This window comes from Convolutriloba macropyga, chromosome 12 (assembly GCF_964194025.1).
Source record: "Convolutriloba macropyga chromosome 12, txConMacr16.3, whole genome shotgun sequence".
Classification (NCBI taxonomy): domain Eukaryota; kingdom Metazoa; phylum Xenacoelomorpha; order Acoela; family Convolutidae; genus Convolutriloba; species Convolutriloba macropyga.
In genome coordinates, this window is record NC_134479.1 from 33127265 (window position 1) to 33151853 (window position 24589).

At 34.4% G+C, this 24589-nt stretch overlaps 1 protein-coding gene across 1 annotated transcript in view; it reads right to left on the bottom strand.

Moving 5' to 3' along the window:
* Positions 1–3409: 3409 nt before the first annotated feature.
* The window catches only part of LOC142350702 (MFS-type transporter SLC18B1-like), a 53484-nt gene continuing 32304 nt past the window's right edge, over positions 3410–24589 (bottom strand). Inside the window, exons 2-5 of the mRNA XM_075402634.1 lie at positions 19083–19332; positions 12753–13405; positions 10348–10583; positions 3410–3612 (exon numbers count right to left, since the gene is read on the bottom strand). Of these exons, the coding sequence (XP_075258749.1) occupies positions 3502–3612; positions 10348–10583; positions 12753–13405; positions 19083–19332 (1250 nt within the window). The 3' untranslated portion in view covers positions 3410–3501. The remainder of the gene's footprint in view (positions 3613–10347; positions 10584–12752; positions 13406–19082; positions 19333–24589) is intronic.

Below are 24589 nucleotides of genomic sequence, written 5' to 3' on the forward strand. Positions count from 1 at the left end.
AAATTGTAACCCAATTTAAAACTTTTCTCGCAATTAAATTATTGCTTTTATTCAAAATCCTCCTCAATCCTATTTCCTCTCTCTCTCTCTCTCTCTCTCTCTCTCTCAAAACAAATCTTCTCTTTTTCTGTTTTCCTTGCAGTTGTTTTAAACTGCTCCCCTTTTTCAACCTGCAATAGAAAGTGTACATTTAGTGAAAATCAAAACCAGCCCTAAAGAGCTACAAATTTTTCTCTGTTTTCTGTACGATGCGTAAAAATGATGAAAGTTTTACTGAAGAGAAAAAACCGGCCTTGCATTTATGTTTCACAATTTGATAAAAAATTACAACAATTATCAGATACATTCATCTGCACCATTAATCGGGTCGGGAACTTTGCAATAAATTAACCTCAATTAAAATTTTATTCGGTGGTATGTTTACTTCCAATATGTTTACTCCATTATGTTTAATGTTCGCAACCAACAGTTTTGAATAACTCTGAAAAACTGCGAAGCTATGTTTTTTGGCAAAAAAACCTTTAAACAACTACAATTTTCTCACTCTGAGAACCAACTGATCCACTTGAGCTTTCTCCCTCTTAATTTTGATTGAGGAACCGCTGTTCTTCGGCTTTGTAGGTCTCTCTCTAAGACCCGCTCTCTTGCGTCAGATGGTTTTTCTTGTGCTTAAGGTTGCTCAACCTTATCAATTTTTTGGTAGTTTTAGTTTTACTGAGGAGAAAAAACCGGCCTTGCATTTATGTTTCACAATTTGATAAAAATTACAACAATTATCAGATACATTCATCTGCACCATTAATCGGGTCGGGAACTTTGCAATAAATTAACCTCAATTAAAATTTTATTCGGTGGTATGTTTACTTCCAATATGTTTACTCCATTATGTTTAGTGTTCGCAACCAACAGTTTTGAATAACTCTGAAAAACTGCGAAGCTATGTTTTTTTGGCAAAAAAACCTTTAAACAACTACAATTTTTTCACTCTGAGAACCAACTGATCCACTTGAGCTTTCTCCCTCTTAATTTTGATTGAGGAACCGCTGTTCTTCGGCTTTGTAGGTCTCTCTCTAAGACCCACTCTCTTGCGTCAGTTGGTTTTACTTGTGCTTAAGGTTGCTCAACCTTATCAATTTTTTGGTAGTTTTAGTTTTACTGAGGAGAAAAAACCGGCCTTGCATTTATGTTTCACAATTTGATAAAAATTACAACAATTATCAGATACATTCATCTGCACCATTAATCGGGTCGGGAACTTTGCAATAAATTAACCTCAATTAAAATTTTATTCGGTGGTATGTTTACTTCCAATATGTTTACTCCATTATGTTTAATGTTCGCAACCAACAGTTTTGAATAACTCTGAAAAACTGCGAAGCTATGTTTTTTGGCAAAAAAACCTTTAAACAACTAAAATTTTCTCACTCTGAGAACCAACTGATCCACTTGAGCTTTCTCCCTCTTAATTTTGAGTGAGGAACCGCTGTTCTTCGGCTTTGTAGGTCTCTCTCTAAGACCCGCTCTCTTGCGTCAGATGGTTTCTCTTGTGCTTAAGGTTGCTCAACCTTATCAATTTTTTGGTAGTTTTAGTTTTACTGAGGAGAAAAAACCGGCCTTGCATTTATGTTTCACAATTTGATAAAAAATTACAACAATTATCAGATACATTCATCTGCACCATTAATCGGGTCGGGAACTTTGCAATAAATTAACCTCAATTAAAATTTTATTCGGTGGTATGTTTACTTCCAATATGTTTACTCCATTATGTTTAATGTTCGCAACCAACAGTTTTGAATAACTCTGAAAAACTGCGAAGCTATAATTTTTGGCAAAAAAACCTTTAAACAACTACAATTTTCTCACTCTGAGAACCAACTGATCCACTTGAGCTTTCTCCCTCTTAATTTTGAGTGAGGAACCGCTGTTCTTCGGCTTTGTAGGTCTCTCTCTAAGACCCGCTCTCTTGCGTCAGATGGTTTCTCTTGTGCTTAAGGTTGCTCAACCTTATCAATTTTTTGGTAGTTTTAGTTTTACTGAGGAGAAAAAACCGGCCTTGCATTTATGTTTCACAATTTGATAAAAAATTACAACAATTATCAGATACATTCATCTGCACCATTAATCGGGTCGGGAACTTTGCAATAAATTAACCTCAATTAAAATTTTATTCGGTGGTATGTTTACTTCCAATATGTTTACTCCATTATGTTTAATGTTCGCAACCAACAGTTTTGAATAACTCTGAAAAACTGCGAAGCTATAATTTTTGGCAAAAAAACCTTTAAACAACTACAATTTTCTCACTCTGAGAACCAACTGATCCACTTGAGCTTTCTCCCTCTTAATTTTGATTGGGGAACCGCTGTTCTTTGGCTTTGTAGGTCTCTCTCTAAGAGCCGCTCTCTTGCGTCAGATGGTTTTTCTTGTGCTTAAGGTTGCTCAACCTTATCAATTTTTTGGTAGTTTTAGTTTTACTGAGGAGAAAAAACCGGCCTTGCATTTATGTTTCACAATTTGATAAAAAATTACAACAATTATCAGATACATTCATCTGCACCATTAATCGGGTCGGGAACTTTGCAATAAATTAACCTCAATTAAAATTTTATTCGGTGGTATGTTTACTTGTAGATTCCGAAAGTGTAGTTATTTTATATCATACCCAACAGTAATATCATCAGTATTTGTTTTTGGGCTCTTATATGATCTTTACTAGTACTATCTTGTGAACTTAAAAGAACAGTAATTCTTGTTAATCAGGGATCTAATCGTTCAATTTTATACACGCTCAAAAGACAATGGCAATAATATAGCGTGTCCAAAAAAGTTGCAAACGTTTCAAGAATTTTGAGCACGAGTTCAAGGGTCAAAGTTCAGTTTCAAAAGGTTAATAAAGCAAATGAAATGGAGCTACAGGAAAAAGATTTGACATTCAAATCTTCAAATTGATGCTCAATAATTGCATGTTTTGCTATTTTCCGAACGACCGATCAATCCAAACTTATAGTACAGACTGTAGTTGAATGAAATATTTCAACGTTCAATTATTCAGATAAATACCACGATAATTAGTGTGAGTTGTACAAAGAGTGAAGAGGTTATAATAGTGTACATATTAAAAAATCAAGCTGAAATGTTTGGGTTAAAAGTTCTCACATATTCAGCTCCATAGCTTCGCTGATCAATGTTTTTACAAATAAACACGTATTTTGTGCGTATTAAATGATTAACTGTAGCCTCTCCAAATAAGTGAATTCACCTTTCTAAGGGAAATTTTCTGACTGCTATACATAAAATACGATTCTATACCATTCTACACATCCTGAAACAATCCGAAATTTTCTGTGGGGCTAGTTAAATTCCCTATATGTTCCTCAAAATCAGGGCGTGGTTGGAGTATAATTAGCTTTAGTTAGACTGCTGTCATTTTCCTTAAAATAAAAAAAAATAGGTTGTTGACAACCGGGAAAAATTGTGTTACTTCTAATGCTTATATGATCATTTTTGATAACGGTTTTGTCGAATGAGTTTATCGGATTCTTCAATCACACTTTCGTCGCCAACTGAGAGGAGTCCTTTCTTGTTGCCAATCACATGCTCTTCTGCAACCTGTTCAAACAATCAATTTGATCAGCTTTTGTTGCCATAGCAAACAACAGTTACATAATACCTCATCGATAATGTGACATGCTAACGCCCGCTGAATGCTACGAAAATCATAATACTACGAAAAATACTACAAACGCCCGCTGAATGAAACAAATATGAAATTCTGTTTTGGGATTAAATTTTTTACCGCCTGTTTTCCCGCTATTGTTGATGAATAATGGCTTGAAAAAAGGTGTGGAAAAGTAATCTAATCAGCTACAGTGGCGTACGTTATACATCTATGTGCTCTCTCGGGATCTTTGAACAGCTATACTTCGCCTCGGAACTCGATAACTTCCCGACTGTAAAGACTACTTACTAATTTCTATGAACCAAATTAAACTTTGCGTTTTAGATTAAAAAACTTTGAAATAAGTAAGAAAATTCTCAAAATTTTAACTCAAACGTAAAAACAAATGTCAGTGACGATTAAATCCGATTACAATTATGTGCAGGTAAGTGTATAATTAGCTAGAAAAAAGTGCAATAGCGTAACACGATTCTAAGTTGGTGAAATTCTGTTTCCAAATTTTGGAATCGAGTCACCAGTGACGCGGGGATTCTGTTTTTTAGAATTTTGTAATTTTGTCGTTAGATGGTTTCTAGCTGGGGACTGGCTAGCGCCCAAAACACTATCAAAATTCTGAAAGATTTGTTTGGTGGTTCCTCTTGTTGTAGGGAGTGTACTGTATTGTCCCCAAAAAATATTGCTCTCTCGGCTGGTAGAAAACTACACTCTTGGTAATTGAATAAATATTGAAAATGTGTACTACCAGCAACAAGTAATGTTTTAGCCAGAGACAGATAATTGATTCAAATCAACAGTCAAAAGGAATTTTTCTATTAAATCTAATCGATGATCCACACTAAATCAAACCAATTCAATCACTCTATCCGCAATTATTCACAAATCAGTCAATTTTTTTTCTATCCCAGATAACTGAAAAAAATTCTGCCAGTTGCTATGTTATTGGCCAAAAATTTTTAATCTTCGCAACCAACAGTTTTGAATAACTCTGAAAAACTGCAAAGCTATGTTCTTTCGCAAAAAAACCTTTAAACAACTACAATTTTCTCACTCTGAGAACCAACTGCTCCACTTGACCTTTCTCCCTCTTAATTTTGATTGAGGAACCGCTGTTCTTCGGCTTCGTAGGTCTCTCTCTAAGACCCGCTCTCTTGCGTCAGATGGTTTTTCTTGTGCTTAAGGTTGCTCAACCTTATCAATTTTTTGCAGCAAAACGTAACGACTCGTTCCATTTAGAACATTTTGACCTAGCGCATTAGTGCAATCGTGAACGTAAGTGTTTAGTCACACGATGCAATTTATCTTAAGTAGTGTTTGCTCAAGACCGGAATTTCGCGAACAACTCGCTTTGATAAGTTCAAGATCCTACAAAAGTTGTGTTTCATGTTCTACAGTTCTTATACAAGTAGATGCATTCTAATTTATCCTTTTCATGTTACTGATACTTCTCTGATTTAGCCCATGAAGACATCTGCTCTTCTGTGGATCTAACAATGTTTGTTCTAACCAACTTTTAACTGTTTTTTATAATCACAATGTCGATAAAAATCAGGGAAAACAAAGATCTTTCTGCCTTATCATTGTAGAATATTGGTTAGTGTTATTATCTTAAAACTGAACTGTAACTAGTTTGCGTTCTTCATGTTTGACTTTTGTTTTCAAGTGGATAATTTGACTCTAGTAAAAGTTTTGCTTCTTTCATGAAAAAGCTTTAAAAGAATCAGTTATCGCGTTTTTTTTTTGTTGGTTTAAAAATCCAAAATGAACGTTTCCCGCTACTGGAAAAAGCCCGTTGTTCTTTTTATTCCGTATGCAATTGTCCATGAAATCACCAGCTAAAATTTGAGGTCAATCTGACTAGAGGAAGTGGGTTTTGGGGACTTGCGGGTGGTGGTGAAATTATGGACGCTTAATATTCTAGCGTTCGAGTTTCTCTCTATCAGAATTTTCTTCAAAAGCCCCTTAGCTCTTTTGGACTTATCAATCTTTTCTCATGAATACTTCGCAGCAATAATTAGTCCTATCTCAAACTCGAACTCACTTCAAAGCTCGTTATTTCCACTAAAAATTCTCTTTTGCAAGTTTTTGACCTTTTTATTCTCCATTACTTTAGTTGTTGCTTTTTCTTGACAATATTGATTACTTCCATTGTATAATTATCAAAAAACTATAGTATTTTTGCTTTTTCTAAGCTCGAGTTTCAAGTAGTCACTTTGGTTCTCCCAAAGTTTCCCTGACAAAATTGACATTCGTGACAAAATTTGAATGTAAGAACACAAAAATTATTTGAATTATTTACTCAGAAATATTTCCCATGTGCCCCCTAATCACACATTCACTTCTCAATTGTCACGGCACTGGATGTTCCTTGTGATTAACCAAAGACTTTTCATCCAAAGCTTCAACTATATAAACAAACAAACAAAAGTTCGATTTAGTTTCTTTTCTTAGTTTCAATTCTTCAGTCATTTCCTTTCAACCAACCTTCTGATCTATTTAATTGCGTTTTGATATCAAATCCGTCTAGTTATTATACAAAGAAACAAAAAACTTGCCGATTTAAACCATAAATGAATCTATTGAGTTATCAAATTTCTTTTTTCCTACCATCCCTACCAAAAATAAAAACAATTGGTAAGTGTAATTTTTACCATACAATACGCTTTACTTTTTCACACAATGAAATCAAGGACAAATACTTTTCTCTGCTTCTCCTTGTTTTCTAATTTCCATGCTAGGGGAAATCTTTAGGGGCAAATAAACATCTTGGAAAAATTCAATAAATTTGGTCGACAAATCCTTCAAAGCATCTTTTGTTTTTCTCCTTTCTTTAAGCAGTAATTTTTTTAACATAGTCATTATATCCTTCTTGAAAACACTAACTGCTACCCCCATACTTGTGGTTGCTTATAGAGAATAAATACTCCCTTTTGTTACACCAAGATGGTTTTTAGAGGGTGCAAATTTGGTGTTTAGGAGAAACTCATTTTTAAATATCAATGTTTTTCCATAGCTCTTCAATTCATTTTTTCTGCCGTAATCATACTTTTTTCCTTTCGTTTAATGACCTCTGAGTATAATTCTGACTATGTCTGAAAACTTGACAACTTTGGAAAGCTAGTCTCCTTTTTGTTAACTTAACAAACAATTAATCAATTCGCTCATACTTACATCGCTCAAGTCCTTTTGCTTAGTCAATATGCTCAAGATTAGCTCCTAAACTCTGCAAACTAATTAACAACTCAAAGTTTCAATGTCATGTAGTTTCAATGAAGCTCCATGAATTATACATTTTTGAACGTACGGCATTGCCCCGAAATTCGGATAACTCATTTTAGCAATTTTTTACAGAGGATATTGCGTGAAATCCGCAATTTATCTTAGCCAAATTACACGAGGACAAATTGAATCATCTGCAACAACTCAGATCTGTCTTTGTTATTTAAATTCTCGGAATTAATTTTAACAAAAATTACTGATTAAAAAATTATCGTTTTCTCTGAAATGACCTTGAGAATGTTCAGAACGTTTTCTTGCATGATATAAATTTGTCTGTATTTCGTGTTACCTGTTTTTCAAAAACAAATGATCATTATCATAACCGCTATCTCAATTTTTACGCCCATTTTTAGATACTAGGGTTTCATTCATATCAAATGTTGCCTTGTGTGTAGTTCCTAATACTCTGCAGTAGAATCAACACATTTGAAAAACTTTTTCATATTATTATAAAAAGGGACAGAATTACATGTACATGCAATTGGGGACAAAAATGTATTTTGCACATTTGTTTAACAGTTTAATAGTCAGAAAAAACACGATTTTTCAATTTGTCACTGAAATTCAATAAATTATCTCAAACTGCCGACTCGAAAAAAGTTTTGCCAGAAATGAGTATTTATTTAATGGGAAGAAATTTGCTGTTATCATCAGACGACATCAACTATTGCTTTTAAAAATTTAACGCAGTTTGATTAGTATAAAATATGATGAGTATCATTTTGGCATTTGAATGTCTGTCATTTTCTATCCAGAACTAAACGGACACTTTAGTTTCCTTCAGAAAACTAAAAAATTTTTTAAATCAAAACCAAAGCTGGCAGATTTTTTAAAAGAATTAAATAATCTCGGAAAACAAAAATTGCATATTTGCAAATTTTATTCCAAATAATGCAGAACTTGGTCTCTAAAAAATGCAAATCTGGATAATTATTTTTTCATTATGCATCAGATTTCTCGTGTTCCTTCAGCGTAAGGATATGTTTCGTTTCTGAAGGTTGAACGGCAATATACTCTTCGTGTCTACAAGAGAGAAATATGAGTTCAGAACTAAGAATTGTCCCTATGATACCGTAGTAACTCTCAAAGACGGATCTGATATTTTTAATGCATATCGTTGACTAATTTAAAGAAAAAACAAATTCCAATATAATATTTTGAAAAAAATGGAGAGTTAAAATCACGCTATAAAGTTATCAATGCTTGATTTGATTGCGTCTTTCGACTAACATTCCTATAATTTACCTATGCGAAAAATCTTCTGTGCTTCCCGACAAAATAATTGATCGATTTAGTTCTTTGCTGCTTCAAATTGTTCATAGCTGCTTCAAATTTTGCGTTGCACTTGTTTGCAAGGGATTCAATAATTACCAAAAATAAGAGTCATTATTTTTATTTTGCGCAAGCTGCAGTTGTTTTTCAATGTTCAATATCTTTGGTTGTCTTCATTATGAGCCGGTTACATTCACCAATCCCTCAACGGACAATAGTTGGACATTAGTCCAGAATACAGAACAAAAAGGACGAAAAATTCAAACGAATTGATCGGAATATTTGGTTTTTAGGGCAAGAAATCCTCTTTTTAATCGTTAGAGTTTCAATCATATCTGTATGCTGCCTTGTGTGCTCTCAATATGAAGGATGGAAGTTTTTGCAAAATTTTACTAAACCATTTAAAAAAATGAGCAGATTTTTAAATTATTAGCGAATTGTCATTTAATAGTCATAAATTATGCGGTTTGCAATTTGTTACCTAAATGTAATAGAAGATCCCTAGCAGCAAGTTTGCGTTAGTTCAGGAAGAGGGATTTAATTGATTAACAGGAATTAATTCGCAGTTTTCATCGGACTACAACAAATACTATTTTTTAAATTATTGACACACTTTGGCAAGTATAACATATGGTGGGGATCTTTGTGAAAAATGAAATTCGATCGACATCTTTTCTCTAGCTATGGGGACCCTTCAGTGTTTCAGAATAATGAGATTATAAATTAAAATTTTGTGCAAAATGTTTAAGCTAATTACTTTCATTCAAGACGCTCAGTTTACAAGTCAGTACTTATTTTGCACAAGATCCAGTTTCCTTTCAATTGTCAATATGTTTAAGGACGTCATATTTGTATCGTTTTACTTCATTACCAAATTGATTGGACCATTGGTTCAGCGCTGGGTCCTGAAGACTGAACAAAACGACAAAAATTTGAGCAAAATGCTGTGCAGTTTAGGTTATAAACGTAAGAAATCCTCCATATGTTCTGTCTGCAACGTTATAGAATTTCGCTTTGATTTTGAAAAATTAGATATGTTTGGTTTTTAAGCGTAAAAAAACTTCGGTATGTTTGGCTCAAAATGTAGAAAACTGTATGATTTCTTCCATTTAAATAGTTGAGTTCTTTGTTAATAATATAGTTCTTGATACTGTTTTCTACCCAGCAGTTTCCAACATTTCCACTTTTTTACATTAAAAACCGACAAACATATCAACGATATGGAAGAAAAAAGTAGGAGTTTTGTATTTTTTAGAGTAATTCTAGAGTAGGGCACCGGCTGACCTGCAATGCAATATTTTTGGGACTAAATTGACGAGCAGTCTGATTTATTTACATATAAAGAATAGTTTTCGTTTGTTACACCCCACGTCAGAAAGTTTTGCAACCTTCAGCCACAGAGCACGTAGAATTCCCAGGTTGAGGTCTTATCAAATTACTATCCTGGCCAGTTTTGCCTATGAAAACATCCAGGCAGACCGAAATCACCTACGATCCAGGCTTTGACTCGATCAAAGTTTCGGCGCGTTCGTGTGATCATTCAAAAATCGTTATGAAAAGAACCCTTCAGATCAAAATGCGATGTGATTGAGACTTTGGATCGTTCAATGTATGAAACGACTCAAGCAGACCGAAAACGTTCAGGATCCAGAGTTTGCCGCGCGGGGTGTCATCAATAATATGTACCAATTAACATAGCCCTGGGCCACAGACGGAACAGAACTTTTTCAAGAATATGGCCTGAAATTATTATCGTTTGATAATTGCGCGTGCAACTTTAAAGTTTCTATAGATATTTAGGCAACAACATTTTTTTGTTGAGTAGCTACAATTGGCTGCACAAATTGTGATTATTAAAATTAATTCTTTGCGCGAAAAAATATCTTTCGAAAATTGAAAAATTGAAATTTTTTGAAAACAAAGAATAATGCGGCGAATAATAGTATAAGAACAGAGTAATGGATGACTTAGAAACAATCTAGCTAAAGTAACCATGAGCTAAGTTGAGTTTTTCAGAGATGAAAAACAATTGTTTCTGAAAAACTCTGCTTTCGGTTCAGTGTACCTATAGCCTTTTTTTCATAACACCTCTATTAATAATCAATAATGTACCTGACCTCTATGTTGGTATCGTAGTAGAGGCGACCCACAAGCCCATACCGGAATAAAAATGTAACATTCCAAATGGCAGTTATGCTCAACATGCCTACGTAAAAGAGACACATGTTGTAAAATCCCATGACGTCATTGACATATCCACCAATCACAAATGCCCCGAAAGTTCGCCCGATTGACAAGGCGAGGTTGAATGATGATGATGATATTGTTTTGACTTGTTGCAGATTTGTGAATCCTTCACTCGAAAATGTTCTCATCAATTTTTTATCCAACTCTGTTTGTAATGCACTTGAAAAATTTTGCTATTCTCTAAAACCAATTGAATTCAAGTTAATTTGTCACAATTTAATTTGTAACATCCTTGAATTTAAGTGCACTTTTTATGGTGTAGTGCAATGCACAGCCTTTTGCTTTTTGACACTCTTTAGATCTTTCCAATGGTAGAGGTGCCATTCAGAAAAACAACCAGCATTCGGGACTAGTTTCAAGCACAAGTCCTTTTTCAGATTATAATCAGTCAAATGTTCTCTTTCAAAAGTTATGATTTTTTAAGCTTTCTCATATACAACGTCAATTTGGTGACCTATGGCTGAATTTTGTATGAACATTTTAAACTCGATAGCGTCAATCCAGTGAGTGATTTGTCGTTTATTTTATCTGGAAAATCCATCTAAATGTTTAATCAACGATCTTTCGGAAATATTTGAATTAGAGTAATAAGTATACAACAACAGCGCAAAAAACATGCCGGGCGATAAAAAATTACTGAATCAATTCATTGCCAGTATTCTTTTTTTCTTTTCATCAACTTGAAAAGGCCAAAAAATGCAAGTACTTTGAAAGAATTCAAAAAATATTTTCCAAAAAAAAAATATTATACGTTACTGCAATTTTTTCGTTTTGCAAACCTTTGATGATGATGCACTGTTATATTTTATCAGTCGGTATGCGGCGAATAATTTGATTTGAAAAAATGCAACGTGCCTCGACGATTAAAAACCATAGCATTTTCAGTTGTTTCACGCCTACTAATTATTATAACTAAAACCAACTCATTCATTTCAAGCAATCTATCGTAAGGCACTCTTAAATACGTTCGAAACCTCTAAGTTTCTGTTGTAATTTCTTTATAGTCTTACAAGAAAACACATTACGTCACATAACCTTCATTCATAAGTAGACATCATTCAAGTGCAAAAAGCTCCTTCAGTTAGCGTAAAACCTAATTTCTCACATTTCTTCAATAATTTTTTTAAATTAAGACCTATTTCTGAAACTTGTTTAAAGGCCAACAAATGGGTTGGCGCTAATCCGCAACCTATTGAGTCGATCCTATTGAGTCAATGCTAGGTAGCTTATGCAAATATTTAGCAATTAGGTTTTCTTTCATTTCTTTAATTGACACGTTGTTATTAGTTGTCGAGCGAACACTTAGAAATTCAAGTTCATTTCCTCGGCACAAAGTTCATTTTGGCAGTTTTTGCTAGATAATCTAATTTAATGAAACAAATTTTGATATGATCATTGCTATACCGACAACTTTTACTTGATTCGTTCAAAAAATACGATACAGCTTGACCTCTTCTCTTTTAAAAAAAATTCTGGTTCTTGTCAAATAGACACAAAATATTGGGTGTTCTATTGTGTGTGTATGCGTGCGTGCATGTGTGTTTTGTATGGGTGTTGTGTGTCTCTGTGTGTTTTTGTGTGGGTTTGTAGTTTGCGTATGTTGTTTCGGCTGTATAGTTTGTTTTTTCTTTGATGTTTGCAGTAATGAGCGAAAATTCATTGGAATAATGCACAGAACTTGCTGAAAACAGCTGAACATTCATTCGTTTTTGTGCTATTCCTTCCTTGTTTTCGTTTCGGCCTTGTCTCTTAAACCTAATTTTCTGATGTATTACTCCCCTCTTTTTCGACTACGCCCTTGCTTCCTTGGATAACGTATTTCATGTGCGTAAAAATGCAAATAAAATAACTGACTTTTTGTTTGTGCCCCCCATGAAATGTGAGCTCAAGCCATTTAGGAAATGCTCTAAAAATTTTGTAAGAATTTAGCTGAAAACCACTAAATTCTCATTATTTTATCTCATTTCAACGCATTTAATAAATTTAATTTGCATTTTGAGCATTTTGAACATAACTATTTGGATGTTCCCCCACTAAAAACCCCTCCCTAACCCCCCCCCCCCCACCCCCACCACCACCACCACCAAATGAAATTGCAGTTCACCATTATTATATATTTTTTGGTATAGGGGGGGCACAATGGGAAAGACTGAAAAATTTGTTGAATATGCATGCCCTGACACCCGCATCCGGGGCGTCGAAAAAAGTCCGGCCTAAGAAACAATCTCAATTGAAACAGTTAAAAACTTATGTGAACATTTTTCCACAGTAAAACCTTGTCGAATTGCAATCTTTTCCATAAGAAGGAACCCTGGATTCATCGTGGAAGATAATGTCAGCCCATTACATGCTAATATGACTGCACACCAAGCCACTGTCTCAAGTTGGGGCACCAAATGGGGTAAATAGAGGGCAAAAGCCACTAGAAGTGTGAAACCTTGAAAGATCACTGCAATAATTGAGCCAAACCCAAGTCCGACAAGAAAACCTATGATCGGACCCGACACGAAAACATCCGCAGAGTTCAGCATGAAAATATACCCAATTTTAGTATGTTCAAGGCCCAAAGTGTTTTCCAGATAAAGAGCGTAAGCTGTATCTCGAATTGCAGGAATACAAAGCAAAGTTGCTAAAGGGATAATTTCACTCAAAGCTGACCAATGAAACAAATATCGAAGATAGTCTGAAGACTTAAAACTTGAGTTTGTTTGCACACTGTTACTCGGTATTAGGAAAAAACTGAATACGAAAACTACGAATTCAGTTAAGCCAGTAACTAGAAATGGACACTTATAGCCTCCAATTGGTAAAAGAAGGCTTCCGAGAGGGGGACCGAAACATACGCCACATCCGGCACATATCTGGACGCCAGTTGTGATCAAAGCCGCCTTTTTTGGGTACATCTGTACGGCTATTGGAATTGAAGTGCTAAACAGTAAAGAAGCGTTTTTCAGACCAGAACGCGAGAATTTTTTTACTTTAATGCAAACATCGGTTCAATCTCCTGCACGGAAATAATTTGAACACAGATACAGTTTATTTCATCGTAAGGTTGAAAAATACTATTTGTCATGCAGACTCAAATCATTTCAAAACCCTTATTAAATTAGGAACAAAAGCATTGTAAAAGTGCATTTTTGGTGAAAAATAGCAGTTTATTTTAATGTATTTTGCGGTGAAATTTCATTAACCATCGATCTTCTTACAAACCATTCAGTCTGTTCTGAAAAGTTATTTTCAAATATCTAACTCAATTTGGCAATTCAAAGACTAAAAGTTAACATTATCAGTTGGCCTAGCAATTAAATTTATGTTTTAATCCAAATTGTATTTAAAACAATTTAAAAAAATATAAAATGAAAAAGTTGGAGACAATATTAAAGTTCAAAATAATTTTTTAAAAATTAAGAAGAAAGGAGAGCATCGGTGTCCTCGTTATTTTTATTGCCATATGTTTTGTAGAGGATTGTATTTCATTTTTCTAAACTTTTCAAATGGTTGGTTAGTCAACTTCAATTTATTTCTATTTCGCCTTATTTTATTCCTTTTTGTTATTGCTGCAACAAACATGATCAGATGAGAGCTATTTTCTTAGTAATGACAATTGAATCAAATTACATTAAATTAAATTGGTTTTCAGAAGCTAAGGACATGTTAACCACTCAACACAAACACATCACTCAGTTCCAACAGGTCATCAATAGGCTTCAAAGAAGCCTGGTCTAGTGATACCTTGAAGCAGTTTAAAGGTACTTGACCGGCAGTAAAATTTCTTCAAATGTAACAAAATTCCACTATTTGACAAAAAAACGAAACTAAAAAAACCAACAAAAAACATAAATAAAGAACAGTAAAATTTTGAAAGTAGTTCAGCATTGCCTTGAATTAAACATTGGACACACATAGAGATAAAATTTTCCAGTTTTTTCTATTCGTTGCTTTTATACTTTCTGCAAAGTTGGGATCGTAGCTAAGCATGCTGTTGAGAAATTTCCTATCCCTTACGCCAATAGATTTAGAGCTACAACCAGTTGCGTTATTAGATGGTTTGATGGATCTACATGTACTTCTCAATTTTTATACCTTCTCAAGTTCAACACAAGTTATTGTTGTTTGATTCTCCTCCAGTGGGCTCTCTTTTCTCAAAACAATGACTAATAAATTTAAGATTTCATTCAGATTCAGTTCCTTTACAGTTAGAATCTGATTGTGTTACCTCACACTACGAACCGAATCGCGTTTTCTCAAACCGCTTATAATTCTAACCAAATAACTCAGTTTAGATTCCAGGGGCTCTAGGGCTGTTATGCACGCCGTGCCATACAAAAGCACAGCATATTGAACAATTGGTTGTACATACAGCTTATAGTAAAAAAATAACGGTGAAAAACTCAGCAATTTTCTCAAGCGATAAAACGAACTTATGAACTTAATCAATTTTTCAGTTAGGCATTGATCCGGCTCTTTAAATTTCAAATGTTTGTCAACAAAAACTCTAAAGCACTTTGTAGGGTATTCGTTCAATAATACCACCATATATTTTGATCGGTGGAATAGTAGCTTGATTGCTCCTGTTACGTCTACTAAAAATAAATTCAACTGCTTTTTTTACAATTTATTGTCATGGATTTGTTATTCAACCAACCGACAACGTCGTTAACACGTTAATGGTAGTATATATTTTTGTTGATTTCCTTTTTTCGGAAGACCTGTGTCATCGGTGAATAGAAAAATGTCAAGATCATTGGAAAATTGTGTGACCTCATTTATATATAAAACGAAAAGTAAAGGCCTCAGAACTGAACCATGTGGCACCCCAAATTCAATAGTTTTCCATGTTGATAGTTGGTTGCCTATTTTAACTCTTTGACTTCTGCTTGATAGATAGGAAGACAGCAATTCTTTTTTCGGCCCTCTGAAGCCCAGATCAAGAAGTACATTAAACAGACGTTTATGGTTCACAGTATCAAAAGCTTTTCGCAAATCCAAAAAAGTTGCTCTTTTTGATGGTTTTTTGTGAGCATTAAATAGTACTATGAGCACGGGAACCAGCAAAAAATCTACGTTTCTGAGAATACAATTATTAACACAGCAAAGATCTTGTTCAAACTTGTTCGGCAATTTCTGAATTATTTTTGACAAAAATGATTGGTTTACAAAGCTTAGTACCATTGAGTGTATTTCTCTATTTGATCTCAATATTTGGTTTTAACTTGTGGAAGTAGATGTTAACTCAGATCCAACTGCAGAAAAACAACTGTTGAACAACCCGGCAGATCTCCTGTTGACGCCTGAGGTGGATTGCGAGTTTCCTTCAACTTCACGAATTGACTGAAAGAGTTTTTCTTAGTTTTTGCAACTTATTTATCTGATTTTTCTTTTTTTTACTTGATTCAGATTTGTCAAGTAGGAAAATTTGGTAGAGGATGCTTTTCAGTGAAGCTAAGTTTTTAACTTCGTTATCCAACCAACTTTGTTTGCAGTTGGTTTGTTTGGATACTTTAGTTCGAAAAAACTGATTTATTGCATCCACCAAAAACTTATGAAATTTTATTATGTCCTCATTTAAATCAACATCACCGTAGCTAGCGTTCATCAGGAAATTTTCCTAAAACCTGATTTAGTTTAAAATCCAATTGTTCCAAAATTTGACGAACCACCAAGTGTTTTCCAGAGCCTCGCAGTGAACTGTTGTTCTGTATCTGATTGTAGTTTGCAATTAATTTTAACGTGGAATAAAACCGTGTAATGGTCAGTGAAAGTAGTCTTGATGATAGAGGTCTCAATTTCATGACTACAAAAAGCTACATGAATGCTGCTTTTGCTGGTGGAAGTCTCCCTTGTGCTGCCAATTGTTTGACAATTACGCAAGTCAAACGCGTAGAGGACATTTTTTAATTTGCTGCATGGTTTGTTATGGTCAATAATAAGACAACCACATAGAAAATGCATATCACCAGGTTTTATTTCAACTTTTTCGAAGTAATTATGAAGTACTTCTCTACAATTTTTTAAGGATGTTGTCGGTTTCATGTATTTGTTTGTGACTAGGAGACTCCTTTTTTTGACCTTAAGTTGTTTAGACGAAATTGTTTCTTTAGCTATATACTTTATGCCATTTAATATTTTTATTGTATGTAGAATGCAACTCCACTTCCTTTTGTTTCTCTGTTACATGCAATTAATTTTTGATAGCCATGTATTTCAAAACAATTTGTGTCGCAGTTGTCATTGAGCCACGTTAAACATATTACTACAGGTCTAACGTCTAATGCTGATACAATTACAACAAATTCATCAAAATTTTTACGTATTGATCTAATATTTTGAAGAAGAATTATTCCTTCATTTGCGCTCACAATTACGTATTTGGACATTAAGACAAAATTTCTGTTGTTATGTTTTAACCCTAATTTGCCAAACAAACATAGACAAGAATTCTCATACTTAAAAAAATCCCATCCAAAAAGAAAATAAAAAAGTTAGTTACTGAAAATTGTTATCAGACAAACTTTTTTCCCGAAAGCTGCGAATATCGCATGCCTTCAGTCAATTAAAAACGTAAAAAATAGAAACTTCTTATACGCAACGAAAAAGGTTCAACTCCTGCGTACATCGCATGAAGAGAACCCCGCCACTGAAATTAATAAAAGTTAAACATCGACCTAATAGGACAAAAACATCAAAAAGAGAAAAGCTGCTTTCAGAGGTGCGAATATCACACGCTTTGAAATCAAAAGAAGAAAAAAGAAAAGCTGATCCTCGATTACTTGTTTTTAAATGATCAGAGGGGGAACTGATTCACGGCTCCACTTAATGTTTTAATTAGGTATTAAATTTATTATTGGAAGTAAGGGGCAGATAATAGCAAAACACAAATCATTATGTCCGTAGCAAAGTTGTTTTTTTCGCTTTTTTGACAATCAGTTTTACTGAACTGAAAAAACGGAAATCGAGAACAGAATCTCATTCTAATCACGGTATGAAAAATCAATTGCAGCCAATTGTCTGATTGCAGCAAATATATTCCTTACTGATGAGTTTTATAAGATCATATACTACTCCGACAAATTTACGTAATCCAAACTCAACAAAATTTTAGATCGTTATCAGTGCCGAATAATCCGATTTTTGTTTCCAATAAAGCATCTAAATTGAATTTTGAATGTCACTTTAAACAGTTAGTAGTCTTTATTCAATTTTTTCTGTCTTTCAAAGAAAATGTTTTGGAATTTTTTCCTGTCAGTATTTATAATTAACATTTTTGCACATGTTTTGGAATATACTTCTATGCAAAATTTTGAATACTGTTGAAATCATAGTCGGTATTAAACTAAATTTAGTCCCAGAAAGAGACGCTCAAAAAGTAATTTGTAAAAAAACGTACATTTTTTGTTTGCAGATTAGCGGTGTATTTTCTTAAATTTAAATTCCGATCCATTTCAAAATAATTTTGAAAAATTCTGAAATTTAGGCCTTGCAGTAGCAACCTAATGTTCATTATTGTACCCTCTTGTCCTTAAAAAGAGGAAAAAATTATATTCCTAACGCTACCGAGTAAATTGAAACAATAAAAGATATCATGAGATATCATGAGAATTTTTGTGCGTGTAATAGACAAATTGCTGAGAGTATTTGTTCTAAATGCATTATATGTAATTTTTTTTCTGAGAAACAGTAAGCCGATTTTCCATTAAATATAACATCAAGTATGGCTGAAAATCTTTCACTTTTCCCAATAGTTTTCCGTTTTGTAACGATTTAGATTGGTGACCGATCTTAGACAAAGACCTGTTCAAATAAGTTGCTAAATTTTCAGTTTTGATGCTGTTTGCTTTTTTGCCTTGACGTTACGAAATTTAGCTTCCTTGACTTTACGATTAAAGAATAGTTGGCTCTATGATTTATGTACAGCTATACGAATTTAATTGCTAAAGTTATTCTTACCTTATATCTAAAAGGCGGATATTGTGAAGAATTGGAGCCAAAGGCTCACACTTGGGCTGCAATTGTCTACGATTATCTAAAAGTTTCAAATATTGTTGTAACTTTTAATTTTTTTTCCAAATTTCACTTCTTCCGACACAATTTATTTGAAAAATTGTTTTTAACTTTTGAACGATACTCCAAGGGTTGCTTAAGTCAGCTGTTAAATATTGGCAATCATATTTTATAAAAGTGTTTCTAGAGTTGCTAAAAAATGAGGTATGCAAGATACTTGTTGCCTAGTATTGATATTGTCCCGCCGTTACGCTCATTGATTCTTCTAATAGTTACCATGAATTGTAACTGTTTTTATTAACCAAAACTTGTCTGTCGCAAACACAATTATTTTAATCCGTACATTTTCTTGCAAACATTGAAATCACCTTTACCAGCCTATTGGATCCATAGTTTGTTTTTCCGAATAGTTTCCTTATTAAAAAGAAACATTACTCTTCAGAATTTATAATTTAAAGTTTATTACTGTTTAAAAATGCTGACAATAAACGTAATAACGCTTAAAATCCAAAAAGATAAAAGTGTTATGACTGACGTCAAGCAAGTATAGTAATTGTTGCATAAGTTTTCAACGCAAATTTCTACTTGAGTAGTTAACAATTACCTATACAACATTGCAGCTCCCGCCCCATTGACCATGCGCGTGATCAAACACGAGTAGAAAAATGCAACACCACTCGGGGACTCGGACAACAGTCCGAAAGATGACACCGTTACAGAAGACAGCAGGGTTCCAGCGACGAAGAAAAACTTGATATTCCATGATGACGCTAACGAGGCAACCACAAATGAGAAGCAGAGATTGAACATGTCGAAAGATCCAACGACCAGTCCTATTTGGGTTTGGCTGAGGCCTAAAACATTATGTTGCGACACGTTGAGAACAAATGCTATGAATCGCAGAATGGTGCAGTTTTATATATTTTTTTGTTTTTCCACAACTTTCGGTAGAAAGGCAACTTTTTCACAATTGAGTCTTGTGTTGGTAATTTATCGATAAATTTTTAATTTAATACTTTCATGCAAGAGCCATGCTCAGATTTTGCTGTTTTCAGTAGTGACAAAAAATTATTTCAAAATTATAGTGCAAAATTAACTTTAGCTGAAACGAAAATAATATTTTGTATGATTCAACAAGATTCCTGTCAAGTGGATTTTGCAGGATCCTGCAAGATGAAGGCTCAGCTTGCAAAACTTTGGATATTGCAATAGATAAACGATTTTTCTGGAAAAAGTTCTGCGAATTGGACAAAATGTAAGCAAAACCATTCATCCAAAACCATTCGTTTTCCTGAAGTTGCAAAAAAAATAAAACCCAAATCTTACGCTCAATGTCATCGGTTTGCGGTTTAACTTATCTACGAAAGAGGAAAATTCAACCTCTCATCATTATTTAAAATTTGCAGTACTTAAATACTGAATCGAAGTTCTGCAGGCTGAATCTTTACAGAACACAATTTTATACACCGAGAGGATATCAAATGAATATGTGCAATTCCATTTGTTGACTAGAAGTAAGCGCAGAAAAAATATCATGTTATCAATTATTCCAAAGTACAAGCTGCCTTTACCTAAAATGAAAAGGTTTTAATAACTGGTCGAGTATAAAACTTGTTTTAAATAAACCATCATTCCTATGTTTGAGGATTTAGTTATGAAAAAAACTCTGCATGAAACTGAAATGGACCTCAGTGTTATAATACCTGCTATTTTTTTCGAACTTGAATACTTAAAATACACGGCTTCTTAGTAACTGAAACCCGAAACAAAGTTTTTCTGCTGCGACTCTATCATACGGGTAGGATATTGCGAACAAAATCCCATACCGTATTAAGTTTAAAATTTAATCTTCACTCCTAATTTAGTTCATAATTTTGATCTGCATTTTTTGCTCATTTTAGTAGACAGCAAACTGTCTATTCGCGTCGTAATCAATTTGAAGTTCCTGCTGTTTCGTTTGATCAACTTATGATCAGTTTCATCTCCTTTTAAGATTTAATTTGTAAATATTTTATTCTCTCGTTTTCACTGCTACAATTCAGTTGCTAATCTAAATTTCGCCAATCGCTCTTCAAAATAGAGATCGCAATTCTATCTAGTTATTGGCGACGCGAACTCCAACTACACTTTAAGAAATTTCAAAATCGATTTGCCAGAAGTAACAAACGCGGCGCAAATTCCATCGCTTAATGTACAGATCGCATTTGCAGAGCAATTAGATCAAATATTAAATTAATCAGCATAACAAAATGGAGGAAATTGGAGTTGTCTGTGGAGACAAATCTAGGGACATATGTGATCAGAAAACTATATCTCTCCTATTTCTTTGTATAGGGACCGATGAACGCCAAATCTTTAAAAGTGAGCATCCGCATTTTCTGAAGGAAAAAGAACCAATTAAGGAATTGTGGAAAATCATGGACAACTCTTTCATCAGAGCGCGCAACATCACACACGGCAGATTCGCCCTTTTTTCCAGACAACAGAAAGGAGAATCTGCCAAAAATTTTTGATGGACGTTTGATTAAACAGGCTGTAAATTGTACTCTCAGTGATGAAGAGACTCCCTTCAATCACGACACTTTCATGCTAAACATGCTGGATTATGAGACGCAACAGAAGCTCCTCAAAGAAACAGAAACACCTATTAAAGCTTTGGAAACAGCTATCCATATGGAAATGGGTTCACAGAACCAACAGAAAATTAAGCAAAACCTAAACAATGGCAATACTCAATCGGTAAACATTGTCAATAAACGTCAAAGTCGTAATCGCAACACAAACTTTCAATAACAAAAGTTGAAATCCTAACGGGAATGCTTCAGCCGAAACAGATAAAAAAAATTAAGGCCGCAACTGTGGACAACGTTGGAACTACAATCATTGACAAAGTTGCCCTGCAAAAGGTAAAAATTGTAATAATTTCGGAATCCCTAACAATTTTGCAAAGATGTGCAGAAAAAGAAAACGCACACAAAACCAAACACTACCACCAAAACAAACTTATGTCAACCAAAAGGAAAAAAAACTCGGGAAATAAATTGACGATAAGAAATCGGTTAACTACATCACTAGTTATAGAAAAATATCTGAACAGGTGTATTACTCTACACACGATAGCGATTCAGATAACTACATTGCAGCTATTTCAAATGAAACAAAAAACGAGTTAGCGCCTCTTAACGCAAAAAATTAGTTTGGTAACATCTATTCAATATCAATGGTTGACTCAGGTACTGTCTGCGATATAATCACCAAAGGTCTTGCGAAGGACACACCGAAAACTGAACCTACAGTCCAACGGACCAATTCAACAAACGAAAAAGACTCGAAAATTTTCTCCAATGAACCTATCAAAGTCCTCGGAAAACTAGCCACTACCGTCACATACAATAACTGGACTCGTGACAATGCATTCTTTACAGTAGTAGACAATGGCCAGAAGAACATCAGAGTACGGGACCCATTTCACAACCTTGGATTAGCAGTTGTGCAATAACAAATAAAAAGGGGTAAATTGGTTTATAATAAACATGGATCTATATGCAAAAATAAGCAGACAATAGCGTCGCAGTTTTCTGATCCAATTTCACGATTCGGATTATCAAACATAAAAATCGTCAAATGAAAATTTCAACAAAAATACACCGCAAAGCATCATAAACATTGGCTCATGCTTATACCACCTACAGTTACTGACGAACTCAGCAGATTGCAAAAAAATGGTCATATCGAGAAACTAACAAGTTGGGTCATTTTCTCTAACTTTGAATAACGTAAAGAAAGATCAATCAAAGAAACTAGCGTTCGATTGTACAATGCAATTTACACACTCAAAAATACAACATAGGTGTTGCACCGCAATCTACACTTACTAAGACAGGCAAATTACAACTTAAAAATAATCCACTAGTACGGCATATAACAAACTCAAAACCTTCACGGTCAACCGCTACTCAATTAACCTTCTCCAACAATTGTATTATGCAAAACTCAAATACGTCATTTGCATCGCAATTGCCATTACCACATTTACAAACTCAATTTGCTCTACTAATTACGCCTCCGAATCATACACATTCCATTACAGAAATCAGTGCAATTGTCTCCTAAATCCAGACAGTAAAGAATGCGAACAACTTCAATAATTATGCCAAATAAGCACAATTTGACACAAAATAAACAAATGAAAACAAATTCCCAAATTAAGAACAAAAGCTAAAATTTTGAACTATAAAAACAAAGTACTCAAATCAAACTTGTCTTTTGGCCATAACTATTTCAGAAATAACACCTCAAAAACAATTTTGAAATCATCACAATCGAAAGTATCTCGAGGAAGATCTTTCAAAATTCCGACTCCAACCCGAACTAGATTCACATTCTCCAATAACTCACCTACTAAGACACACTACGGGACCAACAACCACTTCACTACTGACACTACGCAACCAACCAACACCCTCGTTGCCACGGAAGAACAACACCTCGCAGATACCAATTACAAAATAATCAAAAAGAGTTCTTTACAATCCTCACCGGAAAAGACGCCATTTGAAAAAAGTCAGGGATTGTGTGTTGCGCAAAGACAAAGCCCGTCTCAAGGAAATCACTCCCTACATACACTTATATTGGACGGACTTGAGTTTTAGGAACGGATGTCTTTGTCGAGACGAAAGAATTGCCATCCAGAAAGCAATTAAAGAGGCCGTGCTGGAAGATAAACACTCAACGCACCCAGGCAATTTTGCAATGCTTTCGTTGGCGCGAAACATCTGGTGGCCGTACATACAATGCGATATCCTAGCAAATCTAGTGAGTGCAAAACATGCACCCTTATTGGTAAAAATTTGAAACCAGTGATTCCGCGTAGCAAATAATCTGCTTTAACTAAATGTAAAGAGCTGAACGAAGAAATACAAATAGATTTTAGCTCCCTACTCTAAATGAAAAGGGAATAGAACAAAACTTTATAATAGCCAATGAGAGACACTCTAATTATCCCACAAGAGAAAGAGTAAACTATGCTTCAAGCCTAAAAGTCATCAAAATTCTACATAAATGCATATCTAATCACGGTGTTCTAGAGTCTATTAGATTATACCAAGCTAAGTGTTTAACACAAAAATGTTTGAAGAACTCTGCAGGGAAAAAAATAATGAACCTTATTATGCACCAGTGAACAACCAAAGGGCAATCCGACTTGTTGAACGTCTTACTCCAAAAGAAAAAGATAATTAACCTGCTCGAAAGCACGTCTAATTCAAATATTTACTTTTCAAAATGCTTTACATTCAGTTATACAAAAGTTAAAATTAATCAAACAAAAAAACCAAAAAGGTAACCCTATTTGAGAGAAACATTGGTTGAAAATGTAATACAGCAGACTCCAATCATAGATGTAACAGACCTTTAACGGCTTAGTTACAATAAATAACAGAAAAAAGTTTAGACAAAGATACGGTACCTGGACTTTCATTTCTCAGAGGTGAGCAGTGGGCCGATGCTGGAATGTGTAGCGGCCTAAAATTTGAGAGGGCCATTTGCGCCGGTTTGTGAACAATGAGAAAAAGAGCAGAGCAACGAGACTCTCATAATGTGGTCAGAGGAGATTTCACGCCCAATACCACGAGCGGCGAGGAGCTTGCAACTAAACGCCCCATACCACAAACTGCGAGGAGCTTGCAAGTGAAGATTGCACGAAACAATCACGCAAACAAACTTCAGAAGCAAAATTTAGTTAGACGAACTGTATGAGGTACTTGCACCTGGCAGCACTGTATGCAAAGTAAATCCTACAACTAACATAAGTATGGAACCCAACAAAACAAAAGTGCGATTCAGAAACTCATACATCGCCAAACTGGGGACAAAAGGAGAACGAAATACAACATTAGCCCATCATGCAGACAGACGGCCTCCAAAAGTCAATAAGAAAACGCTCAAACCAATAATAATCAATCAGAAGAAGGGCCGACGACGTCAATCTTATTTCTTCAGCACGCTCCTGCATTTCTACTACTAGCAATGTTGCACGAGCATTCAAATTGCAGATTCCTAAAAGGAACCCTAAGTACGATGAACCCTTCAAGGTTAGGCCTGATTTAGCTC